The sequence below is a fragment of the Onthophagus taurus genome, chromosome 7, assembly GCF_036711975.1.
Source record: "Onthophagus taurus isolate NC chromosome 7, IU_Otau_3.0, whole genome shotgun sequence".
Lineage (NCBI taxonomy): Eukaryota > Metazoa > Arthropoda > Insecta > Coleoptera > Scarabaeidae > Onthophagus > Onthophagus taurus.
Genome location: NC_091972.1, coordinates 26,744,603 through 26,766,812, shown reverse-complemented (window position 1 = coordinate 26,766,812; position 22,210 = coordinate 26,744,603). Strand labels below are relative to the sequence as shown.

The 22,210-nt window shown below is 35.4% G+C and overlaps 1 protein-coding gene across 1 annotated transcript; it reads left to right on the top strand.

Annotated features, from left to right (window-relative positions):
- Positions 1 to 11,013: 11,013 nt before the first annotated feature.
- On the top strand, positions 11,014 to 21,626 carry LOC111429360 (organic solute transporter alpha-like protein). Its single transcript, XM_023065251.2, has 6 exons — positions 11,014 to 11,320; positions 18,335 to 18,486; positions 18,676 to 18,908; positions 18,987 to 19,083; positions 19,133 to 19,385; positions 19,946 to 21,626. The coding sequence occupies exons 1-6, from the start codon at positions 11,197 to 11,199 to the stop codon at positions 20,158 to 20,160; spliced, it is 1,074 nt and encodes a 357-aa protein (XP_022921019.1). The 5' UTR covers positions 11,014 to 11,196; the 3' UTR covers positions 20,161 to 21,626.
- Positions 21,627 to 22,210: the final 584 nt, after the last annotated feature.

Genomic DNA, 22,210 nt, shown 5'->3' with positions numbered 1-22,210 from the left:
TAATTTTAGTATTTAACTTATTAATTTACTTATTTTAATATTAATATTTTTATTTATTTATTAGTTATTTATTTTTTTTTCTTTTTTTTTTACCTGTATACCTTATACTTTACCTATACCTAGCTGGAAGTTTTATGGCTCTCCTCTCCCGTCGTATTGCCAACGGTTCTTCAAGGGGTTCATCTATTAATTCTGGTACCTTAATAATAATGCTATCGTCCTCACGTTCTCTTTCTATTTCTGAAGGGTTTTCAGAAGGTTCAGCTATTGACTCCAACAACTCCTTACTCATACATTCATTTTTCCCTTCCAGATTTTCTGCTGTACTAGTATCATCACTCTTTCCTAGAATTAATCGTCTCGGACATATATTAATTTTTGGGCAGGGGGTCTCATTTAGTAAATCTGTTACTCCTGTATTTTTTCGAAAAGTCAGATCCGGTGTATGTAAACTGATTATCGGCATATGTGGCTCAACATACCGGTCTTCGTTTATTTCTTCGAGGTGTACATTCGAATCTAGGCTTTTACACTCTTTCGGGGTTGATTCTTTATTAGTTCGAAATGATTTCAATCTATTACTATGTACAATAGATTTTAGCTTTCCGTTTACTGATGTAATTTCGTAGTTCTCTGGTCCTTTAGTTTTTGTAATCATGTACGGTCCTATCCAAGGTTGGGCTAATTTTCTATTTAGACCTGGTTTTATAGATGTGTCTTTTAAGAGTACCAACTCTCCTACGTAAAAATCTCTGTGCTTACTTCTTTTATTATAATACTCAGCCTGTCTTCGAGCGGCAAGCTGCAAACTTTCAAAAACCGTCTCATACACGTGGTTCATTCGCGCTGCCAATTCCGTCACATAGTTCTCATCACAGTCGTACTTACACCTGGAGGGTCGGAGAAAAACATCCACTGGTAATTCCATTTCCCTGCCGTATAACAAAAAGTGGGGGGTATAGCCCGTACTACTATGCACCGTTGATCTGTACGCCAGAAGAACATAGGGTAGCCATTCATCCCAGGTTCTTTGGTCCTTTTTAACATAGTGAGATAGTACGTCCTTGATCACCCGATGACTTCTCTCGATAAGACCATTGCACTCGGGATGATACGGTGTGGTTTGTATTTTGTCGATATTTAATAGCTTACAAATTTCCTTCATGAGTGACGACACAAAATTTGTACCCTGATCGGTGAGCAACTGCAGAGGAGTACCGTGGCGACTTACTATTTGCGTTACAAAAGCTCGAGCCACAGTATCAGCCTTCTGATCAGGTAAGGCTACTGCCTCTAAATATTTGGTGAAATAGTCCTGGAACGTAAGTATATACTTGTTTCCTTTGTATGTTGTTGGTAACGGACCCACTATGTCCATTGAACTTCTTTCGAATGGCTTTCGAACAGTTGTAAATTTTTGCAAGGGTGCTCTAGACATATGGGGGGAAGTTTTACGTCTATTGCATGACTCACAATTCGAACAATACTTTTTAACATCACGTGTCATAGACGGCCAAAATACCCTATCCTTAAGTAAAGCTAATGTTTTCGCTTGACCGCCATGACCTGCAAATGGTAAATCGTGGTAATCATGCAAAGCCTTCTGCACAAATGATTTCGGCAACACTAGTACTTCTTTTCCTAACTCATCAGTTTTAAATAAGAGCTTATCATTATCTATGAAATAACTATCCCTAAGATCTTTGTTTGATGAAAGCGAATCCCGTATTTCAATGCAAAACTCGTCCTTATCTTGTTCTTTCAAAATAACATTTTTATCCCAAACTGGCGTTGCTATATTTTCCTGTATTTTACATAGTGTTTTGTTTTTAACAAAAGGTAATTTATATACCATTATCATGGTATTCGTTCCCTCAAAACATTCTCTTAATTCTTCTTTAACTAGGCTCCACTTTAGTTTATCGAGACCACATCCTATTCTGGGTATTGCCAAATATCTCTCCCCAGATTTATTCATTTCCTCCCGTAACGTTTCTAGACACTGTCTCAACATGTGGTACGTTGGTTTATGGTAGTATTCGTCCTTTGTAATTAAATGGTATATTTTTCGTTTCTCCGCTATTTGCGGTACTATGTCACCAACTCCTTTCTCCTCGGATCTTAATTTTTCAACGGAGCCAAATCGCTTTTTAAATTCCTTTGCAACACCAGCTCCCATCGCAAAATCAGCCGAAACGCAATGAGCTAATACCCAACCTTGGGGAGCATCAAACAAATTTCCCTCTACTTCATTAATGCATAACTTATCTTTCTCATCCTTTCGGATTAGGGAAACTATACTGTTTCGGCTGAGAGCATCCACGTTTCCATGCTTTCGGCCCGGTCTGTGGATAATCTCGAAGTCATACTCCATTAGCATTAAAGCCCATCGTGCTAGTCTCGAGCTCGGGTCTTTGATATTCATCAACCATTTCAATGGTCTGTGGTCTGTTATGATAGTGAAACGGCGTCCATATAAGTAGCACCGAAATTGCTTTATGCCAAATATGACAGCAAGACACTCTTTTTCGGTAGTCGAATAGTTTAGCTCAGCCTTCTTTAGTCCTCTACTAGCGAAAGCCACAGGGCGTTCATTTCCCTCTCTCACCTGGCTAAGTATAGCACCTAATCCTGTGTTACTCGCGTCTGTAGCCAAGATGAAAGGCTCATTGAAATCTGGGAAAATTAATACCGATTCTGATGTTATCGCGGCCTTTAAGCTTTCCACCGCTTCCAATTGCTCTTTTTCGAATTTAAACGCGACATCTTTGCGCGTTAACTTCGTAATTGGGGCCGCTAATCGGGTAAAGTCCGGTATAAATTTCCTATACCATCCCACCAGCCCTAAAAATTCTCTACAATTCCTAACGTTTTTTGGAACGGGGAAATTCTGTATCGAGTTGATTTTTCCCGGATCCGGTTGAACGCCTTGGGCAGATATTATGTGACCAAGATAAGACACCTTTGGGACCGCGATCTGGCTTTTCTCCATCTTAAGTTTTAGTCCTGCATCTCGGATTCTATCAAAAATAGTTTGTAGTTTGTTCACATGATCGTCGACACCCGTTCCATTGAAAATTATTATATCATCTAAATAGACGAGGCAATGAGTACCTAATAATCCCGAAAATGTAAAATTCATGAAGCGCTGAAACGTCGCGGGGGCATTTACTAGCCCAAACATCATTCGGTTGCTCTCATAGTGCCCGAACGGCGTGGAGAAAGCTGTTTTTTCTCGGTCATTCTTCTCCACTTCTATTTGATGGTACGCCGACGCTACATCAAACACGCTAAACAGATTAGTCTTCCCTAACACATCTACTGTCTCTTGCAGATTCGGCAACGGGTACACATCTTTCTTAGTTACCGCGTTGAGTCCTCGGTAATCTATACATACTCGGGGTTTTATCGATCCGTCTGACATCTGCCGGTTAACGATTACAACCGGCGCCGACCAGGGTGAATGAGATGGTTTAATAATATTTTTCTTTAACAGCTTATCTATTTCTTCCTGTAAGAACTCTCGTTGATGAACTGGTACTCTATATGGACGTTTACTAATTGGTGGTACATTCTCAGTAATAATTTGATGTTTGACCTTGTGAGTTTTCGTAAACCTTTCGTCACCATTGTCGAAAATATCTCGATAATCCAATAACAATTTTTCAACTTTCTCTTTGTCTGTTTCTGATAGATGAGCCAATGAGATCGATTCCAAAAATGTTGATGTCTCTCCGTCTTCTCTTATCATTGCAACCATCTCGCTTTTTACTTCTGGATTAACCTTCTTATTCGGTATTATACAACTATACGCTCTAGCTATCTCTGTATGCTTTGGGATCGTTATTGATTCTTCTCCTATGTTTGCAACCAATACTCGTGGTTTTTCCCCTCTTGGAACAGCACATCTTCCTATTAATATATTTGGATGAAAGGGCGTTTTACTTGATTCAATTACAATGTCGTTCTTTTTATTATTATTACGCACGTCAACCGCTAACACCTTCTCTGTAAACGGTTCAACGATATCTTCTTCAACGGTGATAACAGGATTACATTGACAGTTTTTATCATTGTTTATTTCGTTTTCTTTCGTATCTTTCATATTAGTTTCATCCTTAATTTCTTCTTCATTTTCGCATTCCCTTAACTCATTATTTTCTGCAACAATTCGTGACTTCTGCGTCACTAATCCACTACTTCCGCTGGGGTCTTCTTGAATTTCGCCTTCTCGGCTCTCCCTATGACTTTCTTTAGTCTTTAATTTCTCTATTTTTTTTTCTTCTTCTTCTATTCTTTTATCGTGACAATCCCTGTCCACATTTACATCGATCATTCGGCGATACCCGGTTTCATAGTCATCGTTGCTATCTGAACTTAACTCCCCAAACTCTTCTACCAAAACATTTACCTCGAGTGGCATAAACCTCGTTCGTTGATTCGTCTCCTCGGTTACGTACTTTTCTTCGACTTCACGTTTCTTTATTAGATACTCCGTCCTCGTTACTTGCGGTTCGATTAAATTTATTTCCGTTGATAATTCTGATACATAATCATTCGCGAGTTCCAAATTATCTACCTGACCTACACCCAAACCTGATGTGGTGGATTCTCTACATTCAAGGGAATCTGTAGACACAATACGCTGCGACCCCAAATTGACGTTCATGATACTTGAAAATCTAACATCAATACCTCCTACATTTAGGCTACCTTTACTAAAATCAATAATTACATTGTGAAATTCCATAAAATCGCGTCCCAATACTCCATCTGTGGTTAAAGGCAAATTGTCCAAACATACATAGCACGAGAAATCTCCTAAATTCGATTCATTCCCCAATGAAAAATTTAACTCAGTCGTACCTAGCATGTCAATTCCGTGTCCCGTTATTCCCGAAATACTAAAATCTCCTGACATAGGTTTAATTGCTTCCGAAATTACACAAGAATGTTTAATTATCGTAACAGGAGAACCGGTGTCTACTAACATCGTTATTGGTTTGTTTTTATTGAACAATTTAATAGAAAAAGGTGTTTCAAAAATGAGTCTCATATGCGGTATAATCTTATTTACAGTTGGGTCATAATTTTCGACAGACTTTATTGACCTATCGTAACCCTTTAATTCGAGTCTCCTGCGGTTCGGGTATTCACCGCAGGACGATATGCGTTTAAAGAGTTCGTCTCATTGTACCTGTTATTTGCGGGAATTTGCGGTGATCTAGTAACCTGCGGGGGCGATTGTCGGCCCGTATAATTGTTATCGTTTACATTACGTCGCGGTTCGTTTTGATAATCTCGCTGTTGGTAATAAAAATTTCTTCGGTCGCGGTTGTTTACCTTATCGGATGAATGACCCTCTTGAAAACTAACACGGCGTGGGAGGTCACGCCTTTGGTCGTAGTTCGGTTGCATTTTATTTGAAGGTAACCTACATTGTTTACTAATATGACCGGGTTTTCCGCAATTATAACAATTAAACACGGTTGTCTGTGCATTACAAAATTTCGCAAAATGACCTGACTTTCCGCATCTGTAACATAATCTAGTAGTCGTATCCACCGCTCCTATATTAATTCGATTTGGACGATTTCGGTTTGTAGCCTGATTTAATTCTTCAAATGATGCGATCTCTTCCGCTTTATCTAGAGTTAAATCCGTTTCACGCATAAGTAACGTTCCTACCATTTGACTTAATTCACGTTTCATTCCCACTTTAAATTGACTTAGTGCTAATTCATTAATTTTTATAATAACTCCCGGTAATTCTGCTGCTGTTACTTTCGCTTTGTCCTCCTCGATAATCTCATTCGCGATAGACTTTATACTGGTTACGTAAGACGACACGGATTCATCGTGTTTTTGGAACGCGCGCATTAATTTCCCTAGTGCTTCTCCCGGTAATTTTCGCGGGGTAAACTTTTTAATTAATTTTTCCCGTAATTCTACATATGTGACCTGATTACTCTGTAAGTTTGTTTCCGCCTTATAAAATTTATAAGCCTCTCCACTCAATCGATACCTAACAATATGAAGCATTTGTGTTTCATTCCAATTATCTAAGATCGCACGTTGCTCTAACCTTTCAAAATACAGTTTAACATTTTCTCGACCTGAAAAAGATTCTACCGTTCCTGCTAACATTCCTAAAGAAATCGGTGTAACCATCATTGGTGTTGTTAGAATAGAACCTTCAGCTTCGCCCGGAATTTCTGCTACGTTATCATCGGCGTTCATAGTGATTAAGATTTTTATTATTTTTAATGATAGTCACAAAATATTCACCTACTAACCCCTGCACGACAAAATTTATTACTTTATACGTACAAACAAAAGAATGATTGCCAAAACATTAAAGAAAATTAACTCGAAATCTTTAAATTTTGAAACACGAAATAGTAACAAAAACAAAATAAAAAAAATAACAATTAGATTTTATTTCTACTTTTACATCAAATTGTGCCAACCCCACACCTGACACCAGTTTGTCACAAACTAGCTCTCGAGAAGTTCTCGTTTCCCGTAGTGGGTTTCCTAGCTAGGTCCACGGAGCGGCTCGCGTACCCAACTGTCCACGCACTACCGTTTTCTTGATAGCTAGCAATGACTGAGTTAGGGTTTGGCACACTGCATTCGTTCACTTGAAAGCGAACGGCAGTAATTTGAAATTAAGAATAAAAATAGATTGAAAGAAAACGAAATTTCACTGCTAAAGAATAAGTTTGCTTTATTTTTGAACAAGAACGTATTATATTATATATATAAAAAAAAACAACTGACAAAGATTTTAAAAAGTAAAAATTACATGACATAAGCTATTCAACAACATCATTACGGAATTTGCCGAGGTGGTTAGCAGGTTCAATGAGAAATCGGAAGTTTAAGATTTTAATAACGCTTACCCGTTTGTTAAAGTAAAATATTCATCGAAGAAAGAGAATCCAATTCAACGAATTTTATAACTAAATTGCTATAAGTTCAAATCGCACGACTCGAATTTAAAAACACAACAAAAACTTTAATTTCCCGGTTTCGCCCGATGCTTTTCTGTTCCAATCCCGTAACCGACTCCCCGATTTTTTCTTCATTTCTTCCCTGCTCCATCTACTCTAACTGCCACCTCGGCACATTCCTGCCAGAACCGCCTACGTAGTATTTAGTCTGGACCCTCGGTTCTCAAGACGCAACTTCGTAATTAAATTACAAAGTTCTGCCTGTATTGCGTTTTATTATTTTTTTTAATCGCTTTCGAATCCCAAAATGCGGTTTGTTACACTTACATGTATTAATTGTTTTCCATATAGCTGCCAGTTGATTTTTATGATTGATGATTATCAGTAGCATTTCGTTTAGCGTGATTCACTGCTAATCTGTATGCTTTATGACATGTATTTCGTTTAATAAGTACGTACGGATTTTTATTGATTCTATATAATTCACAAAGAAAAGTAAGTTTTTCTGTATGTTGCCTAAGTTGTGTGTTATACCAAGCTATATTACGTGAATCACGATTACGAGTATCTTTGACAGTTATAGTATATTTTCATTGAACTAGAAGTAGTACTAACTAATAAAGAACGCAACGGTGTGGATATCTTTTTGAATTTGTGTGCATTACAATTACTCATTCAAACAGTTTGTATGTAAGGAAACGGGAGTGCATGCGTTCTCGCACACCGCACTTAGGCCCCATTGGACCCCTTGTGCATACTCCCAACATAACCTCTTTTCACATCAACCAGCTTAGGGAATTACCGAAGGCCAGGATATTACTCAGAGGTAAGTTCCTGATATCATCTGTGGTCGGCCATGCCTCTCCTCATTCTGAGGTCTGCTAGAGAGGGGCAATCACACAAGATGTGTCTAGCGGTCTCGTCGTCCTGTTCACAGGCTCGACAGAGAGGGGAATTTGCAAGCTTCATATTGTGAAGGTGCTTGTTTACCTTACAGTGTCCCGTGAGGAGACCTGTGGCTAATCGAAGGGCGTTTTTTCCAAGCCCTACGAAAAACTGAGCTGTAGATTTCGAAGGATATTTTAACAAATCCTTAGCAAGATAGCAGCCCGAGGTTTTGTCCCACGCGTTTAGGATTTTTTTGTGGGTAATGTGCTTAATCATGTTGATATGAGTAGCTAAGGAAGGAGTAATTATCGGCTCGGGTGCACAGGGAACTCTGCTGGCAGCACGCTTTGCCAGTCTATCTGCATGTTTGTTGCCCGTAGAGCCGGAGTGCCCCTTGATCCATTGGATAGTGACACGATTGTGTTTCGTGGCTTCTTCCAGTGCTAGATGGCAGTCCATTATTAGTGCAGACGTTATCTTAACGCTGCTTAACGCTAAAACAGATTGCCTACTGTCTGTATAAATAATATAACACTTACCGCGTTCGTTCGAGTCAACAATATAGTCAGCAGCAAGTTTGATAGCGGTCAGTTCCGCTTGTATGACGGAGGTACCTTTACCTAGAGGTTCTGAGAGGCGTATTCGAGGATGATGGGAAAAGACCCCCGCTCCCGCCCCGTTCCGTCTTTTTGAGTCATCAGTGTAGATTTTTAAGGTCTTATTCGCATCTACTACTGTGGGACTGATATAGGTGAGGTAAATTCTTGAGAAAACGTATTTTGCTGACAAGCAGTCCGTCTTGCACTCAAGTGAGGGTGAGTCCAGTACAGCCCCCCTCCAGAGCGTCGAACTGTCCTCATCCTTCATGATTCCTACCGATTGTAGTCTTTTCATGGTTATCAACGCCATCTCCTGAATATGTAGATTAAGTGGTGGCAGGTTAAGCATGACTTCCATGGCCGCGGTGGGAGTAGATCGCAGCGCACCTGTAACAAAAAGACACGCAAGTCTCTGTATCCTATTAAGCGCGGTGGTGGCGGTGGACTTAGAAGTTCTGTTCCACCATACCACCGCACCGTAAGTTAGCATTGGTCGGATTACCGCCGTGTAAATCCATAGAGCTATCTTGGGGGACAACCACCACGTCCTCCCGACAGCCCTACGGCACTGGCCGTAAGCGATGCATGCTTTTTTTACTGTATTATCTAGGTTTGATTTCCACGTTAACTTGCTATCTAAAATTAAGCCCAAGTACTTAACCTCTGTAGACAGTGTAAGTGGAGTAGTAGCGAGCATTGGCAGTTTTGGGTTGCCTATGTTGCGCATGCGTGTAAAAATAACCATCTCTGTCTTCTTGGGGTTAACGGAGAGGGATTGTTTAATACACCAGTTCTCAGTTATATTGAGTGCTTCCTGCATCCTCTCAAGGAGTACCTTGACATACTTCCCTCGAATGAGGATTGCCAGGCCATCTGCGTAGCCAACGGTTTTAAAGCCAGCTAGTTTAAGGCGTTTCATTAGGCTATCCAGGGTGAGATTCCACAGAAGTGAAGAAAGAACCCCCCCTTGCGGACAGCCTCTGGTAACAGCCCTTTGTAGGGTGGCGTGGCCAGCCCTTAATTTAACGATTCTATGCCTTAGAGTGCTCTCGATCCAACCACATAGGGTCGGAGGAACGTTATGCTCTAACAAGGCCTCGTTTATTCCGGAGAAGGTGGTTCTGTCAAAAGCGCCTTCCACGTCAATGAAGACACCCAGGGCGGACTCTTTGTGGTCCAGCGCATCACCAACGAAGCTAGTCACCACGTGAAGTGCTGTTAGTGTGGATTTCCCCTGAGTGTAAGCATGTTGATTAGAGTCTAGTGGCCTGGTGCAAAGGCAAGTATCTCTAATGTAACGGTCGCAAAGTCTCTCCAACGATTTCAGTAAAAAGGAGGAGAGACTAATTGGTCTATATGACTTCGGAAGGAAGTAGTCTTGCTTACCCGGTTTAGGTATGAAGTTAACCGTGACATCACGCCAACTTCCCGGTACATAGCGAAGCGCCAGGCAACCCTGGAAAATTCTCTTCAGGTGCGGTAGCAGGTCGTCCAGTCCACATTGTAGAAGGGCTGGTGCAATCCCGTCCGGTCCTGGAGTTTTGAACGGTGAGAACGTGTTCACAGCCCACCGTATTTTTTCCTCTCCACAGATGATTTTGGGCAAGCCCCAATCATCCACTGTTGGTACGTAACTTGTCTCTGGTTGGACAGCGTTGGTGTAGTCGGAATCTGAGAAATGAACAGACATTAGAAACTGTAAAGTTTCTTGAAGGTTGTCGGTATAGGAACCATCATCCTTCTTCATTAGCCCAATTCGTCGTTCTGGGCTCGCAGCGAGCACCTTCTTAAGGCGGGAGACTTCATTAGAGGAAGTAATTTCCTCACAGAAGTCCCTCCATGCTGCTCACTTCCTTTGATGAATTGTGTTCTTAAAAGCTGACAGTTTTCTCTTGTAGATCTGCCAGTCAGAATCGATCCTAGAGTCCTTTGCTCTGTTAAAGGCTGTCCGCGCCTTGCGTTTAAGTGTGGCAAGTTCGGGCACCACCAGGTGGTAGCGCGCCCAGATACTGCCTCCTTGCGGAGGGGACAGGCCTTTTTATAGGCAAGGACTAGGGAGTCGCTTAAAGAATTGGAGTATTCCTCCATTCTGCAGCAGTTCGCTGGTTGTTTACGACCCAGTTTTTCTAGTAACCTCTTCAAACAGTTTAAAGTGTAAATTAAAAATTTTTCACATAACAGATTTTTTGCTATAACGGACACTCCCTTCCCCGAGGGGAATAGTTATATTGATGTTTTACGGTTTTATTATGAAACCATTTGTATTACCTTTCACGTATGTTATAACCCCACATCCTTTGAGCGACTTTTAAAAATAAATTTTGCCGCGTAATTTTACATGAAGAATAAGGTTTGCTTAAAGCTTGGTAATATCGATAAAAAATGGTTTTTAAAAATACTTTTTCCATGTGAGAATACAATTTCATCATCTTAAGATATTTCAAATAGAAACGTTGAAGAGATTTAAAACGTAACTTAACAAGTACTACAACCTCCTAAAAACTTAAAACAAACCTTTCAGTTTACTCAACTCAAGTACTAATAATAACGGAAATCGAAAGTTATACAGTCTTAAAACGAACGTTGAGGTGTTGACACGCGATTAAAAAAGAGAAATCTATTTCAAGTATTCCAACGCAAACAAATCAAATTTTAAGTTTTTGTTGTGAGAAGTTTAAAAAGTGATCGTTAGTCCCGCATTAATGTGGATAAGAGTTTTTTAATGCTTATTAAAACCTTGAATATTTTCAACAATGGATAATTTCGAAGAGATAGAAGTAATAACAGAAAAAATTAGAAAGTTCGGTTTAAATAAAATGATTTTAATGAATAAAACTTGCAATAGCGAAGTTCCTTCATCATTTGAATACTTATCAGGTTGGTTAGTCATTTTTCACCTAGGATATTAAGAATTTCTTTGTAAATAGGCATGCATAGCATTCGGTAATAAACACAGATTTTAACCCAAATATAAACCAATTTTCTTCAGTACGAATCACATTAATAACTTTATTAATGATTGTTTAATGATCTTAAATGACCTACTTTTACAAAATAATTGTTTATATGTTGAAATACATAATATCCTTTCTATTGTTATAAAAGATACTTATATAATTGATTAAGAAACCAGTATTTCTCATCAAAATCAAAATTTGTGAAAACTCGTTTAACGAAGGAACACTTAGATAAACCACAAGAAAAACTTTCACTTCTTCGCAGCAACATAGCAGCCAATTTCACTTTTTACTTACGAAAGAAACTGTAAAGAAAAAACTTGCTCAACATTAATTAATCCAAAATACTTATGTGACACTTTGGCATATTTAAAAATAAAAAAACACGGTTCTCTTTTGTAATTAAAAACAAATAAATTAAAATTATTGTTAATTATAGTTGCCAGAAACTAATACTCTGATTATTTTACTATTTATCCTACAGCAGATGAACACCAATTATTGTTTTCAAAGTTTCTTCAAATATCATTCCATCATACATATTTTATTTAGTACCCTTTGTTTTAAAACATTATAGTGCAAGCACAATCACTCAAGAACAGATAAATTTCTAAAAATGCTGAAATTTCCACCTAAAGTTTTGATTCGTTGATTTAGATTTTGAACATTTTTCTTCAATACACTAGATTAATGTTAGATTTTATTTTCGTATTTTTCTGGAAACATCCAACCAGTTCATACAGGTATAAATAAATTTAAATATATTGTCATATATGTTTTCAGAAACAATATGCTGATTCTAAGAAAGTAATTATCGCGTATTCTATTTATAAATTTGGAAACGAAATTTTTTTACAAATACTTTTACCCCAACATATTTAAAAAGTTGTTTTGAAAATTATCTTAAAAATGTTAATGTTGCCATTGTTAGATTTCTCTTCAAAAGACTTATATCATCAAAATGTATTCCTACCTGGAATATTCAAGATATTACATTTTATGAAATACATTTCATTTGTCAAATTAGTTCATATGCATACAAGATCATGTAGTATCATACGTAGTATCCCAAATAAAAAGCCATATGAATCTGTGATGAGTTATTACATTACGTGCTCTAATTACAATCACAGTTTCCTAATTAATTCTCTGAGCTGTCATTTAGGATTATAATATTAAATAATTATTCGTGAGACGATCTTTTTTATAAAAAGAAACAATTTTATTTCATATTAATATTTCGATCGTTTTTTTCGATCTTCATCAGAGTATAAAAATTATGTTTCTTAAGGAAATAACATAAATGAAACCATAAAACGTTTATAACAATAATTGGAGATGTAAAAAGTTTATGAAAAATAAAAACATGAAAAGTGACAAATATATTGAAATAAACAATATATTTATTTATATATTTTTATTTGTTTATTTATAAATATATTTAAACAATATATAAACAATATAAATAAACAATAAAAAAATAAATTAACAATATACAGGGTGATTCACATAAGAACATGTAGAGGACAATAAATTAAGATGATTTAACGTAACTTACCTCTATACTAAGTTGTACACCTGAGGAGTTATAGGCCTTCAAAGTTGGCTCTTAAATTTTTAAAAAGTTCAATATCTTCGTAATACATTAAGCTAGAAAAACCAAATTTGGTATGCGTTATGAGTGTACCAAGGGTATTAATTGGTAGCAAATTGAACTCAATTGAAGCATTTCAAAGGGTTGATTAAAGGTGATGGTACCCTAAATTTTGACAGATTTTTTTAATCTTTTGGCAGATTTAATACATTACTACTTTTAATACTACTAAAATTTTTCTTACTCTTATTATTTTTTAAAAAACTTTGTCGTTTTCATAAAAAACTCAAATAACTAAAGACACGTTTTTCGTAATGTTAGTTAAAATAAGCGAAAATTAAGTAGTCGGCTATGAAATTGTACGTCAAACTTGACAAATAGGTTATAAAGTTATTTGACGACAAGGTTTTATAACCTATTTGTCAAGTTTGACGTACAATTTCACAGCCGACTATAAAGTTATTTGACGACAAGGTTTTATACCTATTTGTCAAGTTTGACGTACAATTTCACAGCCGACTACTGAATTTTCGATGATTTTAAGTAGCATTAACGAAATTCGTGTCTTTAGTTAATTGAGTTTTTTATGAAAACGACAATGTTTTTTAAAAAATAATATGATTAGAAAAAGTTTTAGAATTAAATTCCACATGAAATCAGGTAATAATGTGTTAAATCCACCAAAAGGTTAAAAAAATCTGTAAAAATTTAGGGGATTATCACCCGTAATCAACCCTTTCAAATGCCTCAATTGGTCTCAACTTGCTACCAATTAATACCCTCGGTACACTCAAAACGTATACCAAATTTGGTTTTTCAAACTTAATGTATTACGAAGATATTCAATGTTTTAAAAATTTAAGACCCAACTTTGATGGCCTATAACTCCTCAGGAGTACAAGTAGTATAGAGATAAGTTGTGTTAAATCGTCTTAATTTATTGTCCTCTACATGTCCCTGTGCTGTGTCGGTTCTTATGTGAATCACCCTGTATAATAATATATATATAGAAATAAACATATAAGAAATATAGAAATAAACAATATATTTATTTATATATTTTTATTTGTTTATTTCAATATATTTGTCACTTTTCACGTTTTTATTTACTCTAAACTTTTTACATCTCCAATTATTGTTATAAACGTTTTATGGTTTCATTTATGTTATTTCCTTAAGAAACATAATTTTTATACTCTGATGAAGATCGAAAAAAACGATCGAAATATTAATATGAAATAAAATTGTTTCTTTTTATAAAAAAGATCGTCTCACGAATAATTATTTAATATTATTATCAATTACGATCGATTAATTTCTTTTATTTATTTAGGATTATTTCAAAGTATAAGTACATCTCAGACTCGTTGGTGTTATTTGTACATCGTTTCTCTTCAGTTTCTTCCAACACTTCGTGGATGCCAAAAGTAAATCGCCAATTTCTTGCGGAATTTGAAATAACTTGTAGATCCGTTTCAGGAAGTTCCAAGTAGATCCAAACAATGCATTGATTATGTTATACACTGTGATTACAGTCTTCTGATTTTATTTTTAAGTGGTGACTAAACATCTAAAAAGATGGCCATTAACCTAAAAATGTCTTAACAATAGTTGCATAATTTAATAAGAGACATTGTTACAAAATTTGTTGTAGCTTCTTGTAGTTTTTGTAATTTCATTCGACGCATCCATGAATTGGCTTAATTTATTACGCCTTATCGCAGTTTTGTCGCCGTAGCTACCTCAACGAAATTATGAAGATCAATATACATATATTTTCGCAGTACATTCGGTTAAAACGCATATTTTCGGGTGAAATACGGTTGTTTCTTAAGTTTTCGACGCACAACGACTAAAATGTCACAAAACGTGACATGAGTGATTTTTCGGTATGTTCTACACTTTTCCGCACCTTCTTTTTATTTTTAACGTGTTTTCTTGGTCGTATCACAATGATTAAAAAAAAATCGTCGATTTTTAAGCCACATGACGATTCTTGAATTGTTTCCTTCAAAGGCAGTTGGACTTGGAGTGGGCTTCGGATTCAGCAGACCAAAGTGCCACATTAAGATGCTCTTAAGTTCGGATACAATAATTTTTCAGACTGAAGTTCTTGCCATAAACTTCTGCACAGTTGTGAACCTTCAGAACAGAAAGGGGATCAATAAATATCTTTACGGACAGTCGGGCCATTCTAAAGGCAATTCAGCGAGAACGCCCTTTCAACTGCCTTTGAAGTATCGGTGTCTCAAACCAGGGCTCCTCTTTTGAGTTGAAACTCACCCTTCGTCCATTCTTCCCTGCTTCCAATAATGATCTTTTGTCTGGTCGAAATTATATTCTGTCGTTATAAGATCCGTTTTAGTTTTACTCAGGTGGTTTAGGAATGAGTGGTTTAGGCATTTAATCCCTGACAATTTTTAGATGTCCTGTAAGGTTACCCTACATCAGCTTGCATTAAGAGCTTGTCTTCAATGACCAGGCACTCAAAGCTGTCTCTTTTTGTATGTACAAGTAAAGTAGCGTGAGATTGAGCTTCAAGAGCAGCCGCCGGACATGATCACATTGCACTCGTATTAATGAAGCATAGGCGACCATGGGTCTCATTATTGCCACATAGGCCGAGTGAGCCATTCGTGGTTTAATACCCCAGTTCTTACCACAATTTATAATTATTGTGTTACCCCTAGGTATTTGACCTCTGTTTTGCGGTTAATAGCTCTATTTTCCATGGAGGGTGCTGTCGGTTGTTCTTCGGCGAGTGAATGGGAATATTAATAATTTGTTCCGATTGATGCCATTATTCCTGCACCAGATGCTAGCATGTGGTATGACTTTTTGTCTTAATTGGGTTATGATGAAAACTTCGAGTTCACGCCATACCGAATGTGCGTGAGCGTGTATTTCCTTCTAATTTTTTCATTTTTGACGGTTAAAAGTTGTGTTGTATTAGTGGCGTTACAAACAGAGGATATTGATGCCGTTCATCGTGTGCCGGAATTTGGAGATAAGAGCCGACCAAAGAACATCATCGTTCGCTTTTGTAATCGTACAAAGCGCGATTCACGAGGAGCAGACGAGAGGTTTGTCACATACCTACCGAAGTTACACTCGACGGCGTTACTGCTATTGATGGTATGCACATCTGGGATCTGTTCTCCTATTATTTCGGTTCGGTATTTCCCCTACAGTTTGAGCAGGCTGAGGTCTTGAGAGCTCCGGGAGCGGTTAACTCTACTGGGAGGCCCGGCGGAGACGGTGTACCTCCTATTCTCATTAAAAACTGCTGTGAATCTCTTAATGAGCCTTTAACAATTTTGTACAATACATCTTTAAGAGAGTGCGTCTTTCCGCAAATATGGAAGCGTGCCACAGTTGTACCTATATTCAAATCTGGCAGTAGAAGTTCCATCAAAAATTACAGGCCCATCTCTCTACTGCCTATATTCGGTAACGTTATCGAGAGTTTAATTTATAAACCAATTTTTTACATTATTAACCCCTTAACCTACGATTTAGGTTCGAGAATACGTACTAATCGTATTAATCGTTTTAAACCAACGACAGCATGGTTTTTTTGTTGGTCGCTCAGTAGAGACTAATCTTCTTGAATACATTAATTATATTTCGCATTCTTTTGACGATAACTGCCAGGTTGACTCCGTATACACTGATTTCAGCAAAGCATTTGATAAGGTTGATCATCTGCTTTTATTAAATAAAATAGAACAAGTTGGTTTGCCCAGCAACATACAGCAGTGGCTCGCTTCCTATGTGGTTGATAGAACGAAGTGTGTCAGGATTAGAGAGTTTAATGCATGCAGACGATTTAAAAATTTTCTGCCGTGTATCTGGCCCTAAGGATTGTTCTGCTCTTCAGCGCGATCTCCTCGACCTTGCACAATATTGTCTGACAAATTTTATTAGCCTTAATTTTAGTATATGTGTTACCATCACATTTACAAAGAAAGCTAACCCCATACGTTTTGATTACTTTATTGGAAGGGAATTGTTGCAGAGAGTCACGTCTATAAAAGATCTAAGGGTAACCTTTGATAGTAAACTTTTATTTAATGAGCACGTCGACTCGGTGGTCAACAAGGCTTCTCGCATGCTTGGACTTGTCATGAGATCAGCGACTGATTTCACTGATATCAGTCCCATAAAAACTCTATTTTGCGTACGTATTCAGCGTTTTAAATTATTGTTCTGTCGTCTGGAATCCTAAATATGACATGTACGTGAATAGATTAGAACTAGTCCAAAAGTGATTCCTTCGATTTTTATGTCGGAAGTCTCATATCACCTATGTTGACTACGACTAGGCGTGCCAGTCCTTTCGGTTTCTGCGACTGACTCAGCGACGATTTGCTACTGATGTATTGCTATTCTATAAATTAATTCATAATATCTATAATTCGACTTCGCTTACGTCTCTAGTGAATTTGCATGTTGCGCCCAGAACGCTGAGGTATGATTTTCTCTTTTTCAACAATTCCTTATTGTTGTTATTTTTTACTTGTTTATAGAATGTTTCCTTAATTTCAATCTGAATTTTTGATCGTTTATTTTATTTTCTTTTCTACTGTTCACTATTTTGTTTTGTTCTTATTCTTTTCAGTGACAGCTTTTATTGGGTTCGTCCTGTGCTGTGTCCTATGTACATAAATAAATAAAAGAAATAATTGAATCATATTTACGTCGGATTGTGATTATCAGGTCATCTACATATCCCAGAAACGTGAATCCATTCTCTGTTACAAGTCAACATCTGACTTGTGGCATCCTCTAACTGCCTTAATTAATTTATAATAATAAACTAGGATTTATGTAAAAGTAAAAACTTTTTTGAGAAATATTAAAATGTTTTAATTCTATTTAAGTAGACATGTTTCGAAAACTAATGTTTCATCTTCAGTACCTAAATTTATGAAAATATTAAATTAAAACATTTTAATATTTCTCAAAAAAGTTTTTACTTTTACATAAATCCTAGTTTATTATATTTAGAGAAATATGGAGAATTTCATCCCGTTTATAATTTATAATAACCTCTAAATTTAGTATAATAGAGAATTAGTTAATAATTATATATTTTTCAATTATCCAGAATTTCTCATAAATAGATCTCTGACATTAATAAAATAGAGATAGGAAGTTCCTTAATTTTGTTGGTGTACTCTCGACGAGAAGGCTGACACAACAAAAGCCTTAAAAACGAATCGAGTTCATATTTTTATTAAGACAAAAAGCGCTAAATTAGTATTATTAAGAGATATTAAATCTATTAAAAAGATTGATTAAAAATTAACTATTTATTTTTATATTATTTTTGTGTAGCAATCAACGTTTATGGTATCACGTTGCTTTTCATCGGAGGTTTGGCCGTTTTGTTAATTCTTTATACCTTCATAGACACCTTAAAATACATCATAGAACATTCTTCGTCAAGAGTTAAAACGCATTCGACCTTCGTCATCGGCGTCTATCCGGTAAGATTAAGTAAAGAATGTGTATTGTCCTAAGCAAAACTAACTTTCCAATCGTGTTATAACTATAAAACGTTGCGAATATCTCAAGATTATAGATAATTAAAATTTTATTGCGTTTTACTGTCGATTAACCAAAACGCTATATATGATTATTAATGCTAATTGGAAATTGTTATTATGATTTTTTAGGTCGTTGCTTTATCAACGTTCTGCGCAATATTAGTACCTAGAGCCCATTTACTTGCGGAAGCGATGACCCAAGGAACTTTTATGGTGGGAATGTATCAACTATTTTGTCTTTTCGTGGCTTATTGCGGTGGCGAAGCTGAAATGATTAATAGAACGAAACCGGACGAATTAAACTTAAAAGTCGGCCCGTGTTGCTGTTGTTGCTTATTTCTACCTTCGATATCTATAAATAAGTAATTAGTCACACCATCGCCCATTTTAATAAGTTGATTTCAAAATTTTTTAATTTCTCAATTTCTTTTATCGTTTAGAAACCGCATAACGTACTTGAGGTTACTTGTTTTGCAACTACCAATGGTACAAGGACTCGTTTATGCCACTTTATTAGTTTTATGGGCAGAAAGAGAGGTTAGAGACACACTTCAACTTTTCGATTGAAATAAGCTTCTCTTTTTAGAGTCTTTATCAAGTTAATTACATGTACTTTCAACCAATAATTGTACTGTCGATATTAATCGGAATTTGGAGCATGACGATTACTATAAATCTCTTAAAAAATCGTTTGGTCGATTATAACATGCAAGGAAAATTTTTTGTACTTCAAATGGTGCTGATGTTTGCAAAATTACAAGCTTTAATAACGAAAATTCCAGTTTGGACCGGGTTATTACCGTGTAATCCGCCAATAACGCCAACGATGTACGGAAATTGTACGGAATATTAAGTGTTCTTTAACATATTCCAAAAATCTATATAAATTGTTCCGGTGTTCTGCTCTTAATTTTAAAAAATTTTGCATAAAATCTTTTGCGATATTTGACTTGTACTCAAGAAGCCAAAGGAAGAAAAGTTTAAGGACTTAAAAAAGATTTGTTGTCATCATGTCGTTTATACGAGCAATGATAGAAAATTTGAAAAAAATTGAATCAATATTTAGCGACGAAATGGCATGAGGAATTCAATGAAACGATCAGGATAAACATAAAATCACAATGCCAACGTTATTAATCTAAAAAAAAGGTATGGGAATCTTTTGAACACCTGTATATATTCCAATAGTGCTTTACAAACATCAATAACAAGCGTGTTCTTCAATACTTGTAGAAAGTTTAAAAATGTTTCGGAATATTTGTAATTTTCTGAAACTAAACTAATAATTATTATCTTCGATTTTTTAATCCTACATTAAGAGTAGCATGCCTATCAATTTATTTGCGATTTTGGAATATGCATACATTTCATATTTAATCAACTTCAAATTCTTTTTTAGTGATTCATAACACGTTAATGTTAGCCGAAATGGTACTTTTGGGATTTATTGCGAGAAAATTGTACAAGAAGAAACTACCTGATTTGGAACCCATCCAAAATGGATTTGTTATAAAAACGATCGGTGCGATGGTTTTACAAGAAAGTAACAACAATAATAACAGTAATAGTCAACTTGATAATCCAAGTAATACCAATCCAAGTTTCCAATATTAATTTAGAAAGATCTTGTTATAAAAGTGGAACTGACTTCAACTGTAATATTACGTGAACGATATATCGTTTACAATATTGTAATTTTAAGTTATTTATTGCATTAAATATTTGTAAATGTGATTCAAAAGTAAATCAACAAATTTAAATACCAAATAGAAAAGCTAATTATCTGTTGGGTACAGGTAAGATAATAATATTTATTTACATGTGAGATACTCAATTTTGAAACAGCTACAAATTAACAAACAATGTAAATTTACGTTCGGCTTTTACATTCAAGTATATCGGTTAATTATAATTTTAATGACAAACATTTAATTGTTTATTTTTACGATTGGACATGATGGAAAATAAGAAACTCAACTATTTATGTTTGTGGTCATTTTAAAGGATTTGCATATTTATTAATTATTTTCTATAAAAAAGTTCTAAAGTACCTACACAATCGATTTTATATTGTAACACTAATTGTAAGTATTACTAGCAATTAAGTATCTAGTCTTATTAGACGAAAAATTATTTTTTATTTATTATTGTATTTCTTTGTGATTTACATTTGTTATCTTTCTTTTGAATCAACTAATGTATTTAATTTTGAAACTGTATAAATTTATTTATATAATTTATTTAATTCGGTTGTAACATAGAGGTTAGATAAAGGTGTAATATATAGGTTATTTTAAGCTAATATCGTAAATAAAGGAATCCCACACATATTCAAATAAAAGACTTTTGAATTCTATCAGAGTTGAACTAAATCGAAATAGGGTAAAACGCCAGTAATTGACCGTTGGTCAGTGTTTGACCGTTTTTGTAAAAAAATTTTAAAAATAAGGATCCAAGGAATATCTAAAAAAATATAAATATAGCCATAAATAGCCACCAGTCTCCTCTCTACCCCTAGTACGCAAAAAGTCCACGACTATACCGTTCTGGAGTTTTTGTTGTTTAATTTCGCGCTAACTGCCGGCCTATTAGCATCGTGTTAAAAGCGTAATTTTTATGTTAAGAAATTCGCCCAAACTATGATGTTTTTTTTTGTTTGAGAGTGATCTAATAATGTTTTCTATTGGTTATATTAAAAAAATACACCTTTAATTAATTATTTGTTGAAATAAAACCGGTTAATAACTGGTAGTTCTAAATTTAATTGAAAATTAGTGTTTGACCAAACGGTGAAATACTAGACGAATTGGTTGTTTTATAATCTCACAAGGATTTATATTTGATTAATAAAATGGAAAAATGTGTAATACCTGTTTTTAAAACTTATATCTTTCCGTTTAAGTTGTTTAGTATTTGACCAAAACTTTTATACTTTAAAAGTAAGATACAATCAGTTTAAATATGCGGTCAATTACTGGTTCGTCTTTTGATTATTTATAGGACACAAAACTGAGTTTTTTAACCGATTTTAAATTTTATAAATATTTAAGCCTAATATAAATATAAGTGTAAATGTTTGATTCTTTTCTATTTTTTTAAACCTTTTTTATAACAATAAAAGTAATTGAACGCACTTAAGCAGTAATGAGTCTGCAAAATTAAAACGATAAAAGGTTGATCAAACGCTGACTCTTATAGTGGTTAATTATCAAAACATGGAAAATCTATATGGAAAATTTAGCAAATATGAATCAGGTTAACATTTTTTCAGTACCAATATGACAACAAAGCCTAAGTTTAAAAATAGTGAAGAAGATCTTCAAAAGATCTCGATGCAAGAAGTAGCGGTTTACCTTATGAAAAAGCAGCCAAGATGTTTAACTTTAGCGATGAGATACTCCTGGTTCATTGTGTGATGATTATAAGGAATGAAATCTTATGTAGATAACAAAAATTCCACAAAGATGTATATTTCTTCAGAAGTTATGTACAACAATTGTTTCGCTTTTTTAGAGCGTCTTCAGGTATAACGTCAATCAACGAGAAATGATCAAAGGATCGGATAACACTTGTGCATCATGTGGAAAAAGATTGAGAACGAAAAGTATCAAAAAATGATTGGAACCTCGAACGATTAAAAAAAAAAAAAATGTAAAAACTGTAA